Source organism: Cydia strobilella, chromosome 14, assembly GCF_947568885.1.
Source record: "Cydia strobilella chromosome 14, ilCydStro3.1, whole genome shotgun sequence".
Lineage (NCBI taxonomy): Eukaryota > Metazoa > Arthropoda > Insecta > Lepidoptera > Tortricidae > Cydia > Cydia strobilella.
Window position 1 is genome coordinate 5,121,499 of NC_086054.1, and position 25,743 is coordinate 5,147,241.

General features: G+C 38.4%; 3 protein-coding genes across 3 annotated transcripts in view; 1 reads left to right on the plus strand and 2 right to left on the minus strand.

Moving 5' to 3' along the window:
• Positions 1–1,798: 1,798 nt before the first annotated feature.
• On the minus strand, positions 1,799–14,770 carry LOC134747077 (E3 ubiquitin ligase Rnf121). The gene is made up of 9 exons (XM_063681642.1): positions 14,551–14,770; positions 14,439–14,473; positions 12,253–12,394; positions 11,066–11,220; positions 10,198–10,318; positions 8,948–9,055; positions 7,986–8,088; positions 7,317–7,449; positions 1,799–6,198 (listed from the first exon to the last, which is right to left on the minus strand). Exons 1-9 carry the CDS (start codon positions 14,581–14,583, stop codon positions 6,078–6,080), a joined length of 951 nt encoding a protein of 316 aa, XP_063537712.1. The 5' UTR covers positions 14,584–14,770; the 3' UTR covers positions 1,799–6,077.
• Positions 14,771–15,451: 681 nt separating this feature from the next.
• LOC134747103 (protein cramped) overlaps positions 15,452–25,743 on the plus strand; it is a 67,271-nt gene continuing 56,979 nt past the window's right edge. The window contains exons 1-2 of the mRNA XM_063681673.1: positions 15,452–15,594; positions 15,812–15,918. Coding sequence (XP_063537743.1) covers positions 15,582–15,594; positions 15,812–15,918 — 120 coding nt within the window. The 5' untranslated portion in view covers positions 15,452–15,581. The remainder of the gene's footprint in view (positions 15,595–15,811; positions 15,919–25,743) is intronic.
• The window catches only part of LOC134747116 (lipase 1-like), a 31,773-nt gene continuing 22,855 nt past the window's right edge, over positions 16,826–25,743 (minus strand). Inside the window, exons 2-8 of the mRNA XM_063681694.1 lie at positions 23,754–23,964; positions 23,037–23,148; positions 22,367–22,607; positions 20,771–20,929; positions 19,101–19,182; positions 17,640–17,758; positions 16,826–17,009 (exon numbers count right to left, since the gene is read on the minus strand). Coding sequence (XP_063537764.1) covers positions 16,827–17,009; positions 17,640–17,758; positions 19,101–19,182; positions 20,771–20,929; positions 22,367–22,607; positions 23,037–23,148; positions 23,754–23,964 — 1,107 coding nt within the window. The 3' untranslated portion in view covers position 16,826. The remainder of the gene's footprint in view (positions 17,010–17,639; positions 17,759–19,100; positions 19,183–20,770; positions 20,930–22,366; positions 22,608–23,036; positions 23,149–23,753; positions 23,965–25,743) is intronic.

The window sequence follows — 25,743 nt, forward strand, 5'->3', positions numbered from 1 at the left end:
AGTCATGCGCAGAGCGAATACCCTACACTGCAGGGCACTGGGCAGTAATAACATAACATATACTAGTCTATGCACGTGTACATGTCTCACCCCAACACAAAAAACTTTAAAAAATGTAAAACAATCAAAACAGTTGCATCATTTTATTCTCATATTTGTACAAAATAGAAATTCATACCTATTTATACTATTTGCACACATTTGCTTTCTAGTGAAAGTATTTCTTAATTCGAGGATAATTTATGTCACAATTAGTTATAATATAGTGGAAAGCGAAAAATCAAAGATTGAAGGCGAACGAAGAATTTAGTTCATTGCGTCAAAGCGCCTCTATTTTTGATTAATAATATATTGTCTCTGAGACTCGAAGGAATGTGAAAATGCATAGACGAAAAAAGAATTGAGAGTATAAAATAAATAGCGGGCTTGTACACCAGAAAGACCACAACTATGTCAATAGGTACAGTCAAGGCCATAAATATATATACATTCCCATAGTTTAAAAATATGTGTACGCTCTTACACCTTAGATAATAAAGTCGTGTTCACATATTTTTGAGCCATTTGTCTAGATCGATATTTTTGCCTTTGACTGTAAAATTGTAGTCATTGATTCATCATCATTATATTAATTTCGTATCAAGCAGACACATCTGCGAACAATGCTATTAAGCTTAAAAACAAATAAAAGTGGAAAAATTCACTGTCTTGGAGGGGACTTGAACCCACGCCCAAGCCCGGTGCTCTTCCATCTGAGCTTCCAACACCTTACCCAATACAATGAAAGATGGAATGAATGAAAGATGGATGGAAGAGTAACGGGCTAGCGATCCGGTGGTCGTGAATGAATGAATAAATGTTTATTTGTATCAAACAAGCGTATATATACAGGTGTTTCAGGGGTTTTCGTGGGTTCAAGTCCAACCCAAGACAGTGAATTTTTCCACTAATTTGTTTATCTGTTCATCATCATTATATTATGAAATATCTATTTTATTAATTACATAACGAAATCGCTAATTATACTTAATGTTTACATAAGAAACACAACAATTTACATGTGTTAGAACATAGTAATCAAGGGTTCAAATAAACAGTAACAGCCAAAAAGGCCAAATCTATTGCAATATACATTTTTAAAGTATAAAAAAAGTTTTGTTACTATGTAGTTAGCCTTTTTGGCTGTTACTATCTATTTCATGCTGACTGTATCTTTGTATAGTCGAGTTCATAAAATTGTATACATTTCTTTACCTAAATCCACTGCAATAGGGTAAAAAATTGTATACATATTTATGAACTCGACTTTACACAATACATTTTAAATAGTGAACACGATTTTTATTTAAGCCACTAAAATAATACTTGATAAACTAAATGGTGGGCAAACCACATTTATTACAACATCTAGATATATTAACTTATAAACAAAATAAAAATCTTTAAAAAATACAACAGTAACATAAGAAAACTAGTCATACTTAGTAAATGCTATCGCATAGTCGAGGATCTTGCGAACCTCTCAATTTAACGAGGCATTTAATTGGAACCTTTTCATGCCACAGATGTACCTGACCTGCTGGCATGAGTTGCGTTCTCGCGCGCGACTCCATACATCTTGCGCGACTTCAAGTATGGCCTCGCGCGCGAGGACGCAACTCATGCTAACAGACCGTCTAGCATGAGTTGCGTTCTCGCGCGCGAGTCCATACTTCTAGCGCGACTTCAAGTATGGCCTCGCGCGCGAGGACGCAACTCATGCTAACAGACCGTCTAGCATGAGTTGCGTTCTCGCGCGCGAGTCCATACTTCTAGCGCGACTTCAAGTATGGCCTCGCGCGCGAGAGAATGCAGCTCATGCTAGCCGCCCTTGCCGGTCTGCATTAGATAATATCTTAACCTGGCGATGTCAGATTTCTCTGCAACTGACTGTAGGTAATTATAATTTATGTCGCCAAACTTTTCTTACACACTTTTAAGTGTAGAACCTATTAGTACGCAACTTTGTTAGAATATATATAAACAGACTTATTATTATTTCGGCTATAACTTTTGAGTAGATAATAGTATACTAAAAGTTCAACACTATGACGATAGTCATAGTGTTCCCATGAAATTGTAGGTATATGTGAAGTGAGTTAAAATTTCATTGGGCGATCTATCTACGCAATTAAACAATTTATATCGCAGCGCCAACATTTGAAAGTCTCCAGCCAAAAAAACACTTACTGTCTGCCATATTTACATTCGACAACCATCGTTTTCTTTTGAACATTTAGAAAATACAACATTACAACAATTTAAACACTATTAAACATTAAGAAAACATTGTACATCATTGAAATCACTGATGCGTTTATTATACAAGTTTTTTGTTAAAAACTTAGAAGTCATTATTTATATATTTTCAGTTCGCAAAGTTATTATTAAATTATAGGCTTTTTGAATACCAATAGGCTTGCTTAAGTTAAAGTTCCGTTTTGCCACTATTATGGAACCGCATAACAAAACGCAGACATTTAATAGTACATTATGATACAAGTGTGCTACACACGAGGCGATATTGTGCGCGCGAGCTGTAAGCGAGCGCGCAATAAGAAAACCGATGTGTGTAATGACCAATGCACACGCGTTTCATACGACGTTTTTCAACACACTTGCGAGAAAAAAAAGAAACTTTCATATTAATCAAATTTTAATAGTTTAAACAGTTAGTATTGTGTGTTTCATCTGTCATACTCGTACTGCCGGCCGGCCCTCGCTCGCCCCGGCCGCGGGCGGCGCGGCGGGCGGGCCGGCCGGGCCGCGCACCGCGCAGGCGCGAGGAGCGCGCCGGTGCCCGCCAGTCCGACCAATTAAAGAAAGCTCCTTTTCCATGCATATTATTAGCAATCAGTTAGCTTCTTAACTCAGCCGGATAATATAATGAAAAAGCACGAGTGGAATAATACACTGAAAGAGCACGCGTGTTTAATATCTAGGATTATGAGCCAAAAATCGGTGGAATAAAAACGTCGTTTTGAGCAAGTGTGTTGAAAAATAATAAGCAGGATGTTTTTATTTAAAACTCTAATTGCTCATAGTGCTTCCAGAAGAAGACATTGGCACATAACTAATATTAATTAATTGTTAGTAGTTATGTACTTTCAGTTCTTGTCATCTATATTTTAATATAGCTTATAAAATCATGAGACAAAAGCATCTATTTCGCCACTACCTACATAAAAACTTACTACGAAACGCTTTATACAATTTGAACGTTTTTTTTTTTGTTATTGCTCGTGACTATAATCCCAGTAGGGAAATTTGAGAGACGTTATAAAACGTTAATAATTTGTCTAGTCCAATTTTAATATTATTTTACCCTTTCTACCAACTTTCATGCAACGGGTATGCGCCAATATCTATAATCATTTTAAACAGAACTGAGGACTCATTTATAGACTTATTTCTTTTCGATAAGTATACAGCCGGCCTAGCCAAGGTGACAATCGCTATCGCTTCGACAACGAAACGCTTTGTGTCTCTCTATCACTCTTCCATGTTAGTGCGACAGTGACAGTTGCGTTTCGATCGCTACGGAGCGTAAGCGATTGGCGTGTTGGCTACGCTTCCAAGTGGTGCCAAACATTTACCCCCTTGTTCATAAAACTTTAGAAGCCACAATTAGTTAATTTATTTTATCCCTTTCTTACAAATACATAAGCCAAAATGACAAACGAGGTATTATGGCTTCTACAGACGACGCAACAAATGACATATCTACCTTCGCGAACCAATGTCAGAACGGAACGGACTAAACGTTTGGCGCGATCTTTATAAATGATCAGTCTTCATTGGTACTTAACAAACAGTAGCAGGATGGCAGAGCATAAAACCAAATATTTTACATAAATAATTCACAAATTTCATAATAATGTTAATTTAACTGTAGGAAAAGTTTTGTTAGGTTTACAATAGCTTTGTATGTTTAGTTTAGTACATTTTAGGCCCGGCGCCCACTATCGGCATGGCACGGCAAGGGATCCTCAGGCATGCCGAGGCGTCCTCCGGCATGTCGAGGTATACTTGGGAATGCCGAGGCATCTCTCAGGCATACCAAGGACCCCAGAAATGCTATGAACGCCTCGGTGTGTCTAATATACCGGTTGTTTAACGCTGATAACCTTTCATATTTCACGCGGATCCACATTAGTAAGTATTGAGTTCTAATGAATAATTAATTAGAATGCAAAACCTTCTGTGCGGATTCACGTTTCGGCATACCAGTATTACCTACTTGTAGCGCGTACAGTGGTATTCAGGATTAGATAAAAGTGAATCAGACTAACAGAACCCTCACGTTTACGGAATACTTATACATTTGTTCGCACAAAAAACTGATCTTCAGTGGTTGTTAGGCAGCGGACTGGACGACAGCGGCCAGCGAAGCGACAAGCGGCATTTCAAGGCGGTTTATACATTTGATAGAGATCCAAAGGGACATAATTTTGCAAACAGGAACAACACGAAATCCTTATTAAATATTAATGTTTGATTTTCCAAATTTTTGTTTGTGGGGTAGAAAAATATGTCCAAGATGTCTGTTGAACGGCCGTTCGCTGCCACACTGGTACGCCGGCGTTCAGTGAGATGCCTTATGGATGCAATTCGTGGTGGGGCAGAGGTTCCGTGGCCCTTAATAGTAGGCTAGACTTCAAGTGATATTCCCTATTTGAGTAGCTTATAAAAACAAGGCCATTTGGGCGTAATGTTAATGTAAACCCATCAAAAGTTATAAAAATTACATTAAATTAATTGAAGTATTAAAATAACAAGACAGCAAATTGTTACAACCACCGTTCATCCTACATCCTACGGATAAAACAAATGTAGGGAAGATACAATATGATAGTCAAGATAACTAATAAGATAAGATAGATAAGAGGGTATCCTCTTAGGGTTCAATGTGCTAATACTGGTACAAATTACCTCCAATGAAAATTAAATCTTAATTCAATGGAACAGAGTTGCTTTTGTTTTGTTTCGTTCGATTTTAAAACAAAACGAATTTAACTCTATTTTCTAATACCTGCTTCTTCCTCCTTGACCTTTTTCCCATTTACTTGGGTCGGCCTTTCTTGTCCTTTTCTTCCATAATACACGGTTTTTGGCTATTTCAGCGTCTGTATTAACATCTTTCATGTCTTTTTCGACTGTCGTCAGCCAAGTGGCAGGTGGTCTTCCACTTCCTCTCCTTTGTGTCGGCAAATTTAAGGCTAACTTGACCATATGATCTTCCGGGCGACGTAGGATATGCCCGTACCACCGGAGACGATTTTCTTTAAGTTTCTCGAATATAGGTGCGACTTTAAAACTCTATTTTCTAATACCATTGATTTAAATTCGATTGCCAATTTTCCTTGTATGGTGGGCCGCTAGAGACTATAATGAATAATGAGATAATGGCACTCTCTTACTTTGTTTTATTGAAATTAGTGCAAAGTTAGCTAACAAGAAATCTAATATAAGAACAGCTTCCCATAGAAAATCCGTAGCATTTTAAAGCTGAAGTAAGGTAAAACCAACTATTAAAAACTATAAGCTTAGCATCCCTGCATATAAAAATGTATGCACGGGTGCTAAGCTAATAGTTTTGCTGACTGTACATATACCAAAGGTTGAACGACGGTTGAAACTTGACAGCTAAAATTTCCCACGGTCCATTATAACGTACGTTCGGTAAAATCCACCAATACGATAAAACGAAGCGGCCGAGGTGCTCAAAAATATCTGAACACGCACTCTAACGCTTTAACAATAGAGCCGTGTTCAGATATTTGTGAGCACTTCGGCTGCTCCGATATATCTGATGGCGACTGTACCATCGCGCTCCGGGATTGTTGCGCTGTTTAGGGTCCTAGCTAAATTGGTTGTTATTGAACAACCAAGTAAGTACTGATACTGACTAAGTATTGACTTACACTACAGAATTTCCAATTTAGCAAGAACCCTCTTTTATCGTACGTTATTGACCGTAAGGCGACGCAAGCTTAATTATCAAGGCATGTGAAAGTGAGGTAGAAAGTGTTGGTGTCTCACTCTAACCCGAAGAGCCAGTTGATGCCCTGCGCGAGGAACATAACGAGTGGTTGCCAGGCGACCAGCCAGCGCAGCCAATCAAGTAGCTGACCGTAGAGGAGATGCGGCCGGTCCCAACTAGTGTACTGTTAAGGTTTTATTTTGACGATAGATGGCGCTGTCAGGTCCTACATCGCGGTATCAAAGTTTTTTCCCTGAGCGTATATAAGGCTGCTTGGAATCATGTCGTGTGACTTCATGGACCGAGATGTTACAAGTCGAGTCGTGGAAGGTGTTTATTAAGCCCGATTCACATTTGTCTGTTGTGTTGTGTCGTGACGATTGTCGCGCTCACGCACCGTGCATCAGACAAATGTGAACGCAATCATATTAAATGTATGAAACCGATATGCGTCACGAGTCACCACACAACACAACACGACACGTCATTTTAAATAAATTATGTTTATGTTTATTATACGTAATTTCGAAAAAGGGCGCTAATAGCGTCAATATTTTGCGTCATCACGTCTTGTCAATAATAGTATGTAGAGTGAGATAGCAAGTGTTGGTATCTTACTCCAGCCCGAGCCACCAGTTAAGTATGTCTGCCTGTCTTTTTCTTCTTATCTTTGCTTTGTCTTTTCGTCTGCCTTTCTTACTTGTCATTAATTTTTTATCTGCCTTTCCTACCGATCGTCTGTTTTATGATTGTCCTATATTCTATCTTCTATTCTATTTAGCCTGGGACCGGTCTGAAAACCAGCGCCGGGCATCTCGGCCCGGCACACGCTGAGACTGGAAACCCTTTGCCCAATATATTCGAACTTATTTGATTGTACTTATAAATTAATATATGTTTTTCTTATTCTTGTTTTATGTAATTTTATTTTATTTTCTTTTGTACTTCTGTATGTGGCAATAAACAATTCTTATTCATATCTGAATCTTTCTGTCACCTTACCATCATCTTGCAAGTTGCCATACGAAATATTCAAACTTGTTCTTATGAAAACAAGGTATACAATAAAAAGATGTGTATAAATACTTATTGAACATATTAATAACGGGTCCAACGTATTTTAAGTCGAAAACGCTCCTGATGACGCTCCTCGGTACGGAGTGAAACATGTCGAGCGTTTTCGACTTAAAATATGTGAGTAACCCGTTATTAATATGTTTAATATGTCTATGTCTTACGGAAGTTTGGTTGTGTATAATACTTATCTGTGAGTTCCGGAATTAGTAAAGGATACGGGTTGGTGAACATTCGCTTGAGGTCGACCCGCTCTCGGCAATACGGGCACGTCTGCTTCTTGCCCACGATGCACCAGCCGCGGATGCAGAACTCGTGGAACACGTGCCCGCACGACAGCTTGTACGTGTTCTCTGTTACAATACATTTATTATTATTTGTTGCACCAACAAACGCTGGCCGTAGATGCCGGTCCTAGGTAGTCTACTGTTAATGTTACAATTTAACGATAGATGGCGCTGTTAGGTGGCTGCATCGCGCTATCGAAATTTTTCCGCTGAACGTATACGAGTAGTCTCAAACACCGATCAGGGTTAGTGAACAAGAACATCCGCTTGCGTTTTAGACTACAGTATTAGGGTATTTGACTACTAGTCAAATCAGTTTCTTTTTTCGAACTGTCAAAACAATTTTGCTATTAAGGAATTTACATGAAACACTCGCGACGTCACGATCAAATTACCTACTCTTTATACTGGTTTAAAAATAGAAATTGTGTCTAAAAATAACTGTTGTCTACGTTTTTCTATTAATCTTTTGGTGCTTTATTTCATGCATGGTGTAAAAGAATTTATTTTAAATACAGTCAAATACCCTATTTCTTACGCCCTATTGTTGGGGTAAATCTGGATATAAATATAGAAATCAGCACTATACGAAAGTAACTTACCTATGACACCCTCCTCGTTGACAGCTACTAGAAGTTTGTCGCCGCACACAGCGCACACGTCGCTCTCAAGCTGCCGCGTCGGTATGCCTTCTTGTGTATAATACTGCAAATAAAAACATTGTATAAGCAAAACTACATTTTTTTTTATTTTTTTTATTTATTCACTTTAAATATTCATACAACTTTTGCCAGTATGCCACTATTGTAAACCTCTTTGGTTTATGTAATAGTTGGCGAGTTCGCGCGGTCCGATCCGCGTTTGCTTAATACTATTAGGTATATAATTATATTATACTATTATATATATATAAAACTAATCTATACACATCAAATCTCTGCATCTATTTTATACATCTGGCAGCGTTGATCGAAAACCATGCATTTCTATGGCGATAAGTTTTTTTTTTGTGAGGACATTAGACAACATGTGTGTGTGTAAACCTGCGTGCCGCTCCGATGTGAATGAGACAGTGGTAAATACGTGCATAGCGCTGTCTCGCTAAAGCGCAGCTTACCCCGATGGAGGCGGCCATCTTATCCGCGCAGTATTCGGCCACGTCCCGGCCCAGAACGCCGAAATACAGCCCGTAGAACACAAGCACCATGTCCCATGACCAACCGACCAAAGCATTACTTAAACGTTTATCACACTGGTGTGAACCCGCTTGCCGCTCCGATGTGAATGAGACAGCGGTTAATACGTGCATAGCGCTGTCTCGCTAAAGCGCAGCTTACCCCGATGGAGGCGGCCATCTTATCCGCGCAGTATTCGGCCACGTCCCGGCCCAGAACGCCGAAATACAGCCCGTAGAACACAAGCACCATGTCCCATGACCATTGACCAACCGACCAAAGCATTACTTAAACGTTTATCACACTGGTGTGAACCCGCGTGCCGCTCCGGTGTAAATGAGACAGCGTTAAATACGTGCATAGCGCTGTCTCGCTAAAGCGCAGCTTACCCCGATAGAGGCGGCCATCTTATCCGCGCAGTATTCGGCCACGTCTCGGCCCAGAACGCCGAAATACAGCCCGTAGAAAAGAAGCACCATTCCGACATCCATCCACGACTGTAAAATTACACAGAAATTAGATCTACCTCTGCTTTTTTTTGTAAATAGACATAGAACATTTTTAAATCACATGTACAATCGAGTCTATCGCGAATTTATTTTGTTACCTTTATTTACCGACGTTTCGACACAGGTTTCACTCATTTCACTGGTCGTGGTCGCGGCTAACTGACGTCCCAGGAAAACAGAAATAAATTCGCGATAGACCGGATTGTAAATGTGATTTAATATGTGTTCAAAACGCGAAAGTTTTAAATGTTATATAAAACGTTTTTATTCAACATCACATGAAATGGCAGAGTTACCAGATAGTGTAACACATTATTTACAGATAAACCTTAAATTTAGACTTAAAAACTAAGAAATTGAGTTGCACATCTAAGGGAGAAATATTCATGATTGTTAAATAGGAGCTAGCCTCAGCATAATGTTGCAGTGTATTTACAACAACGCTGGTACTGCAAATAAATTTCCTATCTTATAGATCTTTCTATCTACAACGATTTCTCACTATGTTACCTTATATTTCCGAAAAGATTTATGTAGTAGAGTATCATTTGATAGCATAGAAATAAACTTAAACTTGCCGAGGGAGCTATATCCGAGCCTATAGGGATAGGATATATACCCTACCTAATTAATTCATCATATCGAGGGGAATTCAATTTCATTATCAAATATACTAACATACTAGAAATTCATTAAAAAATACATTTTATATTTAAGCTAGTTATTAATTTCGTACACTTAAGTAAGTGTGAATTTATGAAAAATCATATACTTTTTCCAAGTTAGCTATAATTTAAGGTCCTGCAATATCAAATTAATTAAATTTTTTATAAGTATTTTCGTAAATGCGACTAATAAGATTACATACTTACAAAATTTATTCGAATTGTACAGTCGCCATCAGATATATCTGAGCGGACAACGTGTTCACAATATCTGAACACGCACTCTAACGCCCTGACAATAGAGGCGTGTTCAGATATTATGAGCGCCCCGGCCGCTCCGATATATCTGATGGCGACTGTATATTAATTGTCCACACAGTGAACTGAGCAGTTGTATACCTGATTGCAACGAGATAAGGTCTACTAAAATAAGAAATAAGTAGTATTTATTTTTGATGTTCTCACCTGAGGTTTCGCTCCAAACAGTAGGTTTACTCCAAGGAATGTGAGCATCATGATAACGTAGCCGATTACGCCGATACAACAGCTGATTTTGTAGATTAGGTAGAACCATTTGTACACTAGTCTGTGGAGAGAAAATTCTCAGTTAGATAAGGTCTTTAAGGTCCATAAATAAAGGTTTTTAATTTTAACCTTTGTGTTCCAAGGTAAAATAGTTTTTATTTTTCATTTCGCATTTGAACATTCCGCTCGCTTCGCAACTTTTGCTGCTAGACATCTGATAGTGATATGACATCAATAAAACAAATCGTGAAATGCTGCGATTTGAATACTATATTATCATACTGGTTATAAAAATCAAGTCACGATTACCACCCAACGGCGAGTAGATAGGTATCGTGTTTCTTACTAATTTTCCCTAAGGATAAAAAAATTATAGTTATAGAGAAATAAGTACAAGCTTAGAGTGCTCATTCCATACAACTGGTTATTAGCCCGAAAGCTTGACGTAATGAAGGCATGACGTCTAAGGGGACTGAGCGGGTGCGTGATTAGGGCGCTCTTAGTAAAACTTGGTATTCACGCCCCCTACCCGCTCCTCCTTCGGTCCCCTCAGTCGTCATGCCTTCATTGCGTCAAGCTTTCGGGCTAATAACCAGTTGTATGGAGTGAGCAGTCTAAATCGAGGTTAAGACTAGCAAGAACTTGCATGCAATTTTCATTACATTGCGGTATCTGATAAACATTTTGAATGCAGTTTACCTTAGTAGTCAGCAATGTAACGTAAATTGCATGCAAGTTCTTGCTAGTCTAAACCTCGCTTAAGTTTATTCATTTATCTATGGCCGACACGTTAGGGCTTCATACTAACCTAGGCGTGGTAGCGCTCATAGGCTTCAAAGAGCTCTTTCTCATCACAAGCCCTGTTAGCAACGTGAATATGCTCCAAATTACGACGAACCGCCACCAGTGGCTCCGGGCGCTCATTATGAGCGGTATGCACCACATTGCTATCATTGTGAAGAACTGTTGAAAAAAACAGAAGATTGTGAACCAGGTAGAAAAAAAAAATAGGGTATCCTGAGAATAAGAATAACAATTAGTTTATTGTTTACCGTGTCAAACATGATGTATAATAAAAAATTAAATAAAAATAAAATGTTTTATTTTATTATGCTCTGGGAATTAAAAGTGACGTGCCCTTTTTGTTTCTTATTCTGGATCCGATAATAGTACATTGTGTGACTGTGCAACGAGGGGGGTAAACGAGATTTTGTAAACAAGGTCTACAATTCACGACAGCCGCATGCTGGAGTGAATTAAAGACTCGAGTTTACAATATTCTTACCCCCAGAGTTACACACAATATTTTTCATCACACTTGCGAAGAAAAAATTAAATTTTATCCAAAATCATTATTGAATACAGGTTAGGCATCGAACGCACAGACCAAGCATTCAGCCATGATTGAAAATTGTATAAAAATATTTTAAAAGGTTAATAGCCATTTAATCAAATTGGATGCTTTGGATATGGATTGCTTTTTAGCGAGTTTTTTTTCGCAATCCAATCAATCCATAACTCCCCGGGAACTATATAGGCCTTTTCCCTTTAGTACACCTGCATGAAATAAGATCTTTTTTGAGCAAGTGTGATGAAAACAAACATTGCCCACGAATTACCTCATGTTGTGCTGATTATTTTCATGGCTTCATGCCTATTCATTATTTAAACTAAATTAAAATAGTTATTTACGATACAAGTGCGGAAAAGAGGAAATTCGAAACGAGTGGCGATAAATTAAAACACGACCGCAGGGAGTGTTTTAAATCGACACGAGTTGCGAATTACCTATGCGCACGTGTATCATACAACATGTCGAAAGTTTAAATGGCCCTTTAAACTTTCGACATATGCACGAAAAGTGCTCTTTACGCACTAGTGCGAGAAAGTAGCACCATATGTACTGTAATTATTTTTAAACTGTCATTACTTTACTCATCCCAATTTTGGATATGATTACAGGAGCATATTAAGAGGGTTAAAATAGAAACATACCGCATAGGACCTATAATGCCGCTTCTTCCACTCAACAACAATGATTTGAGCCACAATGAGGGTTCCGATGAGGATCAGGATCATGGTGGTGTGCATGCCCTCATGTCCCTTATGCAGCTCATGCAGCCTTTGATGGTCATATCTGAGGATAAAAATGTTACAATAGTCAAAATTACAATTAACAGGAACACACTTATAAAATTAATCTTGTATCAAATGATGATGATTTCGAATGATGCTATTAAGCTTAGAAATAAATTATAAGTGAAAAAAAAAAAGCCTAAAAAAATAGTTTATTCGGTCAATATTCGGCATTGCGAACCGAACTATTCGGCCGAATACGAACATTGAAAAATATGCCGAATACAGAATAATTACCATATATTCGGCCCATCTCTACCATAAATTTAAAATATTAACGCAGTTTGAGCTCCCTTGGGAGGAAATTGTTGCACTGCAAATTGTAACACTGTTTGTGACATATCTGCACTACTTTGAAAAAACTTGTATCTTGTTCTGTCAATCATTTTGATGACCGGTCTGGTCTAGTTGGTAGTGAGCCTGCCTATGAAGCCGATGGTCCCGGGTTCGAATCCCGGTAAGGGCATTTATTTGTGTGATGACACAGATATTTGTTCCTGAGTCATAGATGTTTTCTATATATTTATGTAAGGCAATGGGCAGGCCATACATGCCGTATGGAGAACAGGTGGACGAAGCGTTTGGTGGAATGGTACCCGTATGAAGAGAACAGAGGTCAAGGACACCCGAGAAGATGGAGGGATGTCTTCACTGAAATAACGGGTGTCGATTGGATGCGTAAGGCTCGTGACAGAGCACTGTGGAAGAGCTTGGGAGAGGCCTACGCCACGGAGGCGACTACTATTACCTAAATAAACTGTTAAACTGATTAAATTAATATTATGTAAATGTAACAGTAGAAATAAAGGCTATTTTTATTTTATTTTATTTTATAGATTTAAGCATTTGTATATTTATATATATATATCTTTGTCTGAGTACTCACAACCCAAGCCTTCTTAAGCATACCGTGGGGCTTAGTCAATCTATATATACTGAATATGGGAATGTATATATATTTATGCCCTTGACTGTACCCCTACACCATGCCTGTCAAATGCGGCGCGTCATTATGAACCTTGTCAGAACGCACAAAGGTTGATATTGGGCTGCAGCTGACGTTTTTGGCAGTAAAAGGGTTAATTTTTGCTGTTAAAATAGTTTAAGATGGGAAAAATGTGAAATGTGACATTCAACACACCAACTTGGTCACTTTTTCTTTGTCATATACTATTTATGTATGATTATAAATTTATGTACAGTCAAGGGCATAAATATATATACATTCCCAAAGTTTCAAAAATATGTGTACACTGTTTCACCTTAGACCATAAAGTCATGTTCACGTATTTTTGAGCCATTTGTTTGGATCGATATTTTTGCCTTCGACTGTACTTTATTATTAGTATTTGTATTTGACTTACTAGCAACTATGTAACTATGACCCAAAATATAATGTTATTGTACTTGTACTTCACAAGGACAAGTTAATATTGAGTTAAGATAATAAACTGATCCAATTAGTTAAATAAGGTGATTTGCTTCAATTCCAGTTCAGTGTATCAACATGTTGATAATATAAAGAACATATTATGCATGTAGTATGTACAGTTTTAATCCAAATTTTTTAAAATGTTGCCTTATCTTAGCAAAGTATATTTTTAAAAACTATATTGAGGGCAATGAGGGGATTCCCCATATGTAACGTTTTAAAATTGAGTTTCTTTATTTATTTATTTATTTATTTAAACTTTATTGCACAAGCAAAGAAAAATGTACAAATGGCGGACTTAATGCCAAAAGGCATTCTCTACCAGTCAACCATTAGGTCAAACAGAGACATAAAAAAAATTAAAAATTATTAAAAATTATTTAGTTATTATTTCTTTTCAATCTTATTATAAGTCCAGCAACTTACATAAGGTTACATTTTGCTCAAGACACCAATTTCTTGATATGGTTAAAAAATTGGGTGTTATTTACAGCCCTGTCGGCATATATTTATGTTAGGATTACCAAAGCAAACAAAAATCAATGACTTTCCAACACGATCTAACTACCGTTATTAATTACTAGAAAAAGTAACTAAAAAGTTGTACTATTACCTCAGTTTTTCTTCAGATGTTAGTTCCTCGTAAGTCTGCAATTAGAAAGCTTATTAGCATTCACAAATACTTTAAATTAAGGAAACCTTATCAAATTTTCAGGTTGCTTCACCTTGTTGGGATCAACGGGCCGGTGGAGATCCATATTTAATGTTGTGTTAGTAAAATCAATGCACTATAGACTAATTAACATTTATTCTTATAAATAATGTTAATTATTACAACAAAATTGCAACAATTTTGCGTGTTTATTGGAAAATTAAACGTAAGCCGCTGATAGCAGTCGTCATTTTGGCAAGTCTGGCTGACAAAACAAATGTCAAATTGACAGTAATTTCACGGCTGTCACTTACAGTGTTGCCATTGTAGATTGATACCCTTGATTTAAACCGTTTTCTCACGAACGTACAAGAAGACTACAGTCTCGCAAACCCAATTTGACAGTAAATAAGAAGAATAAAAACTATACTCATCCCTTTTTTTGGTGCTAGTACTAGCGTAAGACAAAGCCAGTATGATTCTCTGTATTTATGTGTGGTTATGATACCTATGATACTAGCCTAAGAAAAAAGCCTATTATACGATACGGGACGATTTTTCGCCAATCTGATTAAATTGTCCGATCAAATCAGGCCTTGCGGACGACCGGACGACGGACCAATTTGGCTCGCTTTGTGAATCTAGTATTCGCGTTTGGGGACATTTTTTAATTTAGAGGCACTTTAGAGCGGTCAAATATCACCATAAAACTAAAATTGGTGATTAAATTGGAGATTGACGCCAATTTCTTTTCTGATCAAATTGGTCGATTTGATCATCCCGTCTGGACTCCACTTGATTCTTTCTGCCTTTCACATTCTTTGCTGAACATGCGCTAGTACATGCTCAAAATGTGAACTTTGTATGCATGCACCACAACTTCGACGAAATAAGTTCGACAGGAGTGCATCCCTAGCTGCAAAAAAAACCTGTTAATGTCATTGTCACATTTTGACGTCCCTGACGGATTTTTGTTTGGCATCGAGCAATAAGTTTATTTATTTCAGTAAACTTTTACATAATAAATTGTGACTATGTGCTTTTTGGAAAATATGGCATATTTACTGACACTATTCTATATCTAACAAGGCTCAACAGACAACCATGCCGAATAAGGGTAAATTAATCTCGAATATCCCTTTCCAAGTTGTGTTGTTGTGGATTTATATTTACATGCTAGAATTGTGATTGTTATTGATATGTATTATCCCATCCCTCATGTTCCTATCTTATATTTAAATTTTAATACTTATCAGTTACTCATGTCGGATAATAGACTGGGGTACCTTTTTGATGTAAACAAAAACAACATCCATGTGATTTCTTTTTCTCAGAGCTCAACCGTACCCAGGTAGCGGAGGTCAAAGTAGTCCCAGTGGTACAAAATGTAACTCCAAGCAAGACTGCAGCTGGAGCCGTAGCTGCAAAGACTGTTGCAAAGGTAAGTGGTTATTTCAAAAGCAGTCACTTGTTAAAAAAACCGGCCAAGGTCGAGTCCGTACTATTACGCAAAAAACGGCAAAAAAAAAACCGTTGTATGGGAGCCCCACATATATTTATTTTATTCTGTTTTTAGTATTTGTTGTTATAGCAGCAACAGAAATACATCATCTGTGAAAATTTCAACGGTCTAGCTTGGGATACAGCCTGGTGACAGACAGACAGCCAGACGGACAGTGGAGTCTTAGTAATAGGGTCCCGTTTTTTACCCTTTGGGTACGGAACCCTAAAAATGATTGGTTCAGGTTAGTGGTTTCCCTTATTCAGTCACAAAAGGAGATTACTATGGTTTGTTAGCTGTGTGGAACAGAACTACAAAATACAGTAACTTTTACAACAGAACCAAAGATTGAATAAGTATACCATAGAGTAACTTATACTAGAGCGGTACTGTCATAGTAAATTTTCTAACCCCAGTAAATTCACTGCCATCTGTCGACACACTTTAAAACTAAAAATGAAGATTTATAAAAATACAATAGAATGTATTTAAATATAGATAAATGATTTTTTTTATTTGCATTAATTATTTTTATGATTTTGACCCATGTTCTTTCACTGATATGCGTTAAAATTGTTAAATAACAAACGAAACCGTCAACGCCATCTATACGACTGTAGGCCAAAACTAGTAGCGCCCTCTGAACGAGAATCAAATTTTCTTGATTTTCGAGGCACGTTTTTTCCTTAGACTGTATCCATCTATTACGGAGTTATATCTATCTTTGAGTATACTTTCAGTAATGCAGTCTTGTCCTCTTAAAGCAACTGTCTTGTTAAAAATCAAGTCAGCAATGACTTACATAAGTATTAATAAATATTTTTATGGGATAAAATAAAACAAAATATTCATGATTGACTGTATCTCTCATATAGTTTATTGATATGTTTGATCAAAGGCTTGTTCAACAATTTCCCCACATCTTTAGCAAACACAAAGTCGAGATGGTTGAATTTGGGCCAATTGCAGCCGGGCCGGACGTCTTCTAGCATGCCTGTGCTGTTCAGTACTGCTGCTAGGCGCATGATTTGCTGTGAACAAAGTTAGGGATTAGTATTTACTAAGTAAACGGTCCACCTTTTGTCAATATTGTTGGTTACAAAACTATACTTGCCGCAAAGTTAAGTGGCGAGTCAATCGTAAATCATCCGAATCATGCTAACTCTTTCGCACTTGGTGCCGCGGCAAGTATTGACTGACTGTACAATAGGGGATGGCAAAAAACTTCTCCAAAATAAAAGGATGGTGTAAAAATTAGGTGCACCTTTTTTCAGTACATATTAGATTATATGAGCGCCGATAGGCATTTAGCCGGCGGCGGCGGCGAATCGGCGGCGTGGCTTTGAAACCCACTTGATTTAAATACGAAAAGAATTCCAACCAAAAGATTGCCGAAAAAACATGTTTTTGTCTTAAAGGTATAAGATTTATAAAATCATTTGTCCTCATAAGGCCCAATGTGTATTACAATGTACACTCTGTTTCAATCTAATTTGAACCTTACACTGACTGACTTAAGCAGCATTTCTTTTGTTTCGTTGTTTTCTAAAACAAACGAAAGTCATCCTAATCTTTTATACAACAAGGTTCAAAATAAGAATACGGAAACTTTATATGGTGGGCCTTACGAGGTTATCATACTTATCATAGATGTTACTCACATTTTTCTCAGTCAAGTGGTCGTTTAGGCCGTAGAGCAGCGTCACGGGCACTTTAACGTTGGTCAGATCGTATGGCTTCACGTCGCCATACAAACCGTTCTCCCATGACGTAAAAACGCCTGTAAATAATACGGAAATGTTTTGTTGAAATTATATAATCCCTTAAAGAGCGGGAAGAAAGGCCAGAGGGTCTACCGCACGAAATTTAGAAAGAAGAAAAAAGGAAAATACATATATTTAAACCGGCAACATATTTAGTAAAGAAAAAGAAGACATACGAACATAAAAAACATAGGACGCTATATAGGATCCCTAGATCCTCACTCAGAATGATTGACACTTGACGACCAGTCTGGCCTAGTGGGTAGTGACCCTGCCTGTGAAGCCGATGGTACTGGGTTCGAATCCCGGTCATCATCTTCCTCGCGTTGTCCCGGCATTTTGCCACGGCTCCATGGAAGCCTGGGGTCCGCTTGGCAACTAATCCCAAGAATTGGCGTAGGCACTAGTTTTTACGAAAGCGACTGCCATCTGACCGTCCAACCCAGAGGGGAAACTAGGCCTTGTCGGGATTAGTCCGGTTTCCTCACGATGTTTTCCTTCACCGAAAAGCGACTGGTAAATATCAAATGATAATTCGTACATAAGTTCCGAAAAACTCATCGGTACGAGCCGGGGTTTGAACCCGCGACCTCCGGATTGCAAGTCGCACGCTCTTACCGCTAGGCCACCAGCGCTCTCTGGGTTCGAATCCCGGTAAGGGCATTTATTTGTGTGATGAGCACAGATATTTGTTCCTGAGTCACGGGTGTTTTCTATGTATTTAAGTATTTATATATTATATATATCGTTGTCTGAGTACCCATAACACAAGCCTCCTTGGGCTTATCGTGGGACTTAGTTAATCTGTGTAAGAATGTCCTATAATATAAAAAAACATATAACCGAATTGAGAACCTCCTTTTGAAACCTTGAAGTCTGTTAATTTTTTTTAATTAAAATAATGCCGCGGCAATCCGTGTCGCTGGTTTTCAGTGGGGATCGGTCTTAAAACTACGAATTAGTAGAAAAAAATGACATAAAAGATCTGTCAATAGAATAGTGAAGAGTGATAAAGATCCCTATACCTAACGAAATTTCGATTTTCGATTTTACTTTTCGATTTGGCCCTCTGATATAGGCATTGTTTTTGTTCGTCTAAACGATGTCTGGGTGCAAGTGTAACTAACCATTTCTAATCGTTATTGTATGCCAACATAATTTATTTTGCTAGAAGCCTATTTTGAGATAGTCTTAGTCCTATAGCTATTTGTCGCCTCATGGCTATATAGCTTCAATCTGACATGTGTCGGCTCATGGTAGCCACCCGTGGTAGTCCGCCGCTTTGGCCCAAGGCCCCTTTTGGCCCTAGGAAGGAATTGGTTGTTGTGAAATAGAATGAGATGCATGATGTATACTTACTTGACATAGCGATTTTGGCAAAGTGCTCTAGCTGTCGCCATGAGGCCGGTTGCATTCTGACCATGATAACGCTTGACATCATCTGCGACAAATAGTTGATAATCATAATCGTGTACTTGCGAAGAAAAATAACAAAGACACAAATTATCATTTACTACTTAAGGTGAGAGGTACTGTTCCCGTGTTGTATGCGCTGCGTGTCTTTAACATTTCATACAAGTTACATGGCTCGAAATGGAACTTAAATTTACGATTACTCCTGAGATATTCATTTAAATTGTATGGTGTAAGGGACCATTGTAATCTGTATGAAATGCTTAATATAACTAACTTATTTAATTTGATAATTATTAAAAAAAATTTAAACTGTTTATTTTTCATAAATAACAAGAATTACAATATTCTGAGCTCTAATCTTATATTTTTAAGATTATATTGGCTAAGGGATATGGGAATGCAAACCCTGCTTACATTATTAAATGATTAATACTGTATCCGTGTAAATAGCTTTGTAAATACAATACCACATACTATGAAATCTTTTTGTAGAAGATAAGAATGGGTATAGTAAGATAGACATACACCCTCGCGGACTTTTTTGTAGACCAATGAAAGAGAGATCTTTCCACCATACATTGTGTTGTTAAGTAGGCCATACACGTTACGGTTTACCGGAGAGGTCGACCTGCGCAGGTCGACCGGAGCGTGTATGTCGACCGACCTGTGCAGTTTTTTTGACCTGCGCAGGCGACCGGAGGAAATTCGAAAATCGATTTTACTCCGGTCACGCGAACGGTGAACCTGTGCGTGTGTGGGTACCTGCGCAGGTCGTCCGTCAGTTGCTGTCTGCTCGTGTCCGAGACGGTCATTGTCGTCGCTCGCATTGTATTCGTACGTGTTCAAACACGCCAAAATGGCGACATCAGAGTCAACTACAACTAAAAGAGTGCTCGAAGAATTTATCGAAATGTATAGAACTCATCCATGTCTTTGGAAAGTTTTTCTTTTTAATAATCAATCCTTACACCACTTTCTTCGCTTCCTTTTCACTGTTCTTGTATCGTTTATCTTCAAAATTAACGCAAGACCTAGCAGTGCTAGTGCGTCCTCGTCCTCACTCGATGCCATCGCAACTGAAGACCGCTACGGTACACCGGAACGTCCCCATACACGCTACTTGACCTGTGCAGGCAAACCTGCACAGGTAACCTGTGCGGTAGACCGCAACGTGTATGGCCGCCATTATATCTCAAATGGGTTGGGCAGCGTTTTCGATTAAAGCTCTTAGCCAGCGTGATTTATTTACGACTTCATTAGCAAATATCGTCATATTTTAACCAATTTACACAAAACCTTAACAAATTATACGCCTTTACCTTCCTTATGAATCACTCTATTCACAGATGAAAACCGCATAAAAATCCGTTCAGTAGTTTTCACTGAAATTATTACGATTTACTTACTTCTCGCTTAATAGTTTTGACAAAATACGAGCCTATAGTTGCAATGCAACCTCTGTATGGCGCTGTCGTCGTGCACGGTCCCAATACTGAATTTAAGTGCAGGGTAACAAAATAGGCCGGTCGTCGCAGCTCCTTAAATTCCTTGTGCAGCAGTAGCCAATAGGTATTTAGATTTGTTTCGGTTAAACTATGAACATGAATACTCACTGGATCATTCTGCTCATAATCGTCACCCACGACAGTGTAGGCTATCTGTAGACACAAGTCCAGGCGAGGGTCTCTTGAGTTACATAGGCTTCCAAGGACAGTGTTCATGAAGTCCTGCTGTAGATTCATTGATATTAGGCCGCGCTGGCGCATGGTGGCCTGGGAAATAGACAAAATGTGTTATGCCGGCTGTACACTCTCGGCCGAGACCTCTCGCCGAGAGTCTCGCCACCGCTCCGATCCAATCGAAGAAGCGCGAGACGAGACGAGGAAGATACACTCTCGTTCTCGGTCTGTCTCGCCGAGCGTGTACAGCCGGCATTAAACTGAGACCCCTCAGACTGTGTGATGTATGGAGTGGCCTTCGCCCGAAAGGGTTTGTGATAAAACCTAAATCCTGAATCGAATTACATATTTACAGACAACTAAGACAACACAGATTAAATTCATTGAATAGGTATAACGCTTATAGCTCTGTAACTGTTTAAGGCTTTCCATCAGAGAAGGGTCCTTATTTTTCATGTACTTAAGGACCTATCCATCAGAAAAACGATAAAGAGCCACATTCTTGCGCGCTTCGTTGTGTAAGATATTATTGTCAACGAAGTTATTGATGTGAAATATTAGGCCATGATCCTACGCGTACTGTTGCAGTAATTACAGATTTATAGCATTGCTATCTTGTTAAATACAGGCGCTGCGATAAATTACTACTAAATAAAAACCGGCCAAGTGCGAGTCGGACTCGCGTTCCAACGGTTCCGTACATTACACAATTTAAACAATGTATTTTTTATGAGAAATGTCTTTATAAAACCCGTAGGGGTCGGATCAAAACTAAGTAATTAAGTCCGACTCACGCTTGACTACACATTTCTAATAGGTTTTCCGGTGATCTATAGGTAAAGAAGTTTCGGAGATAAAGGTGGGGGAATGATAATTTTTTGCCTATTTTCTTGAATAACTTCTAAACTATTTATTTTAAAATTAAAAAAAAAATATATATTTGAGATTCTCACAATGAGCTTTTTCATTTGATATGTAACACAATATAGTTTGACAAACTTTATTTTTTAATTTTCTCATTTACCCCACAAAAGTGGCCTCCGTGTTTAAAATTAATATGTTTACGTTACATGTCCATCTTTGGGTCACAAACTTACATATGTGTACCAAATTTCAACTTAATTGGTCCAGTAGTTTTGGAGAAAATAGGCTGTGACAGACGGACAGACAGACAGACACGAGTGATCCTATAAGGGTTCCGTTTTTTATCTTTTGAGGTACGGAACCCTAAAAAATATAATTAGCTCAATCCGCTGAAATCAAATATGCGGTATGGTAATCATTGGTTTACCATCTACAAGTGTATTGGGAAATGAAATGAAAGTAGGCGAAAAAAATGGCCAAAATGGCAGTAGAACAAAAATCTCTGATACTTTGAACATCTCTCATAATCTCTTATTTGGTCTGTGATCTGTAGAAGATATCGATTTGTATTTGGTTCGGGCCTAGCATTGTCCCGGCTTTCTGCTACGGCTAGTCATAAAAGCCTCAAATTTAGAAAAGAATGAGGGGAAGCAGATGATGACTTACAGGAACATTAAGAGTCTTGATGAACAAGTCAGTGAGAGGCCTGACGTTATCCAGATACACCGCCGGTGCCAAGGCAACCATGGCGATGATTTTTTCGTTATACTCCGGGCGTTGCGCCATCATTGTGAAGAAACTGGTGGTGCCCATTGAGTAGCCCACGTACATGATCTTCGATAACCCCGTCACGTTCAGAATCTTGTCTATCATGGCTGGTATGTCGTATTTTCCGTGTTCGTGGAAGCTAGAATCATTTACAATATTATAATTTCTTTATAATTATTTATTTAACTCAAATTAGTCGTATTTCGATTTGATTACCACGTTGTGGGATGTCATAAACAATAGATTAATATTAGAAATTATTACCTACACAGATCGAACTAGCCCCAAAATGAACAAAGCTTGCACAAGTAGATTATTTGTCATATTTGATGATGATTGTACGTTGTGGTACTACTCGTATACTCAGGAGCAATGAAAATGGGTCCCTGTATATCGAGATTCCATACGAAGTGATGGGTTTTATTTCTAGTGAAGTTATTAAGCTGTCCTGTGTTAGCCAGAAACTCCATCTCATCTCACAGCAACACTTAACTGTCAATCGGTGGACCTTATGCCTTTTGTAAAGGTTTACCGGTGGACAGTTAGCAGTGTGGACGATGGTACTTACCTGTACTCCCAAAATTCTGGATTGTTTCTCGTCATGTTCTGATGTGACGTATAAAGGTTGCCTCTGAGGTTCCCGAGCCATACATCGTAGCCTGCGTCAGCTAAGAGATAGCCTGGAAAAAAATACACATTTTAATTCTTAAGCAGATGACTATTATCGTAGATATTATTTAAGAAGAATCAGGTTCATAATAATAGCCGAAAGAAACGACTGATGGATTGCGAAGGCCTTTAAGTTCCAAAGAATTCCATAACAAGTGCTGTTAAACTAACAAGTGCCATCATTAAATCCAACGTCCTTTTGATTTTGACAGTTGTTAGAGGCTTTCGACGCTGTTTTAAAAAAATCTCTCATATTTGGGCTGCACCTAAGAACATTTTGTTCAATATACGGACATAATAAAGTATTAAATACCAAGATAACATGGCGTGTCTCCACAACAGCCCAAGTACACAGTACACCGAGCAGATCTATCTTTCCTTGGCAGTCGCCAGTTGGGATATTTTCTGCAGGATGTAACCAAGTAATCTTTAAGCATCTTACCAAGACTCCTCTCAGGTCCCATGATAACGAAGTCTCCGCTGCACCCCAAAAGTTCATGGGCGACTAGGACAGCTCAGTTCCCCCTTAGGTGAGTCCGACCGCCGCGCTGACCGCCTCCCGGTTGGTATTCTGTGCATCTGAAGGGTGTAACCAAATAATATTTAAGTATCATACCAAGACTCCTCTCAGGCCCCATGATAACGAAGTCTCCGCTGCACCCCAATAGTCCATGGACGACTAGGACAGCTCTCTTCCCCTTAGACGAGTCCGACCGCCGCGCTGTCCTCCTCCCGGTTGGTATTCTGTGCATTTGAAGGTTGTAACCGTCGGTTGTTCGCACTCGGTGCTTCTCTGTTGGGTAGCCGGCTGCCGTTATGAGCTGTGGCTGAAAAAAAAAAGAAAAAAGTTGAAGAGAGGAATTTTTAGAGAGGCGGCTTGTTGGTTCGCGAGAATGACGGTTAGGTTGGTTGCGTTGGATGTGTGCTGTGACGAGGTTTGACAAGACATGCATCGCGTACGTTCGCGGAAGCCTCGGAGTACCGAAAAGCTACAGGAGAGCCAGTTAAGATAATATGGGCATGTAAAGAGACATCCTGAACATATTTGACGACCGGTCTGGCCTAGGGGGTAGTGACGCTGCCTATGAAGCCGATGGTCCCGGGTTCGAATCCCGGTAAAGGGGGGGATTTATGTGTGTGATGAACACAGATATTTGTTCCTGAATCATGGGTGTTTTCTATGTATAAAAGTACGTATTTATCTATACACGTATGTATATCATCGCCTAAATACTACCCACATAGTACAAGTTTTGCTTAGTTTGGGGCTAGGTCGATCTATGTAAGATTGCCCCAATAAAAATACCTCCATGAACTTCAAAATGCCCGGTACGAGGTAGACAAAGGCCGAAGGAGACGTAGATGAATTGAATTTAAAAACATCTTGACTCTTGTGATGTCTCTGAAGCTGAGAAGTCAAACAGGATTAAGTGAAAGGAGACGACAAGGAAGGCAGACCCCAACAAATGGGAATAACTAATTATTTCCAAGGGAAACGAGGGAGAGAGAGTCCTGGTTAGGATACGTTAGTGATTTGTAGGCTCTACTAGTATTTGTCATTAATACAATATTGAATTTTAATAAGCAACTATATATCTGTGTATATTTATTGTTTGTGATAGAAAAGAAACATGTTTATTTTCACACAAGATAACAAGGGACAATTTTCTAAACAATTACGTTTCACTATTTTGAAAGCAGTTGTTTATTGTTGTCTAAGTTTTCATTAAATAATGACGAAGCAAATTATGCACCAATCCAATGCAAGGCCACCACTTATACGTAGGCTCGTGTCATCGTATGAATGTACTATTTTCTCTAGTGCAACAATGTTAGGAATTATCGTTGTTGTGGAATCACGAGACGATGATTAAGTTCATCCTTTGCTGGTAAAGGGTAATACCAAAGATAGATATAACTCCGTAATAGATGGATACAGTCTAAGGAAAAAACGTGCCTCAAAAATCACGAAAATTTGATTCTCGATCAGATGGCGCCACTAGTTTTGGCCTACACTCGTATAGAGGGCGTTGACTGTTTCGTTTGTTATTTATAATTTTAACGCATACCAGTGAAAGAACATGGGTCAAAATCATATAAAAATAATTAATGCAAATAAAAAAATAATTTATCCATATTTAAATACATGTTATCGTATTTTTATAAATATTTATTTTTAGTTTTAAAGTGTGTCGACAGATGGCAGTGAATTTACTGGGGTTACAAAATTTACTATGACAGTAACGCTCTAGTATAAGTTACTCTATGGTAATACTTACTTATAATCATTTGTTTCTTAAAAGATTCAGCAGATACATTTTCTTTCTTTCATTAGTAGCCCTTTAGTAGTAGTAGCCCTTAACTATTAATAAATAAAAAAGAACCATACCTTACCTTTTCGGAAACCAAATAGGTGTATTTGAAACCCGTTTTGTACCCCTTTAATATTTATTTGAAGAGTTCCCTGGATTTCTTCAATACCCCATCATCAGATCATCAGATCCCGACATGATGTCATGCGATTGCGATTGACTTGTAAAAGAGCCCTTGCCTTGGGCTTGTAAGTTTAGTAAGGTTAGGATTTTTATTTTTTATTTTAGATCAAC

Excerpts from the sequence above, each read along its gene's own strand:
- LOC134747077 (XM_063681642.1), bottom strand. The coding sequence starts at position 14,583 with ATGGATCTCCACCGGCCCGTTGATCCCAACAAG. Across the intron at positions 9,056-10,197 it reads TGTTTGGAGCGAAACCTCAG|TCGTGGATGGATGTCGGAAT; the intron begins GTGAGAACATCA and ends GTAATTTTACAG. Across the intron at positions 7,450-7,985 it reads CAACGAGGAGGGTGTCATAG|AGAACACGTACAAGCTGTCG; the intron begins GTAAGTTACTTT and ends GTATTGTAACAG.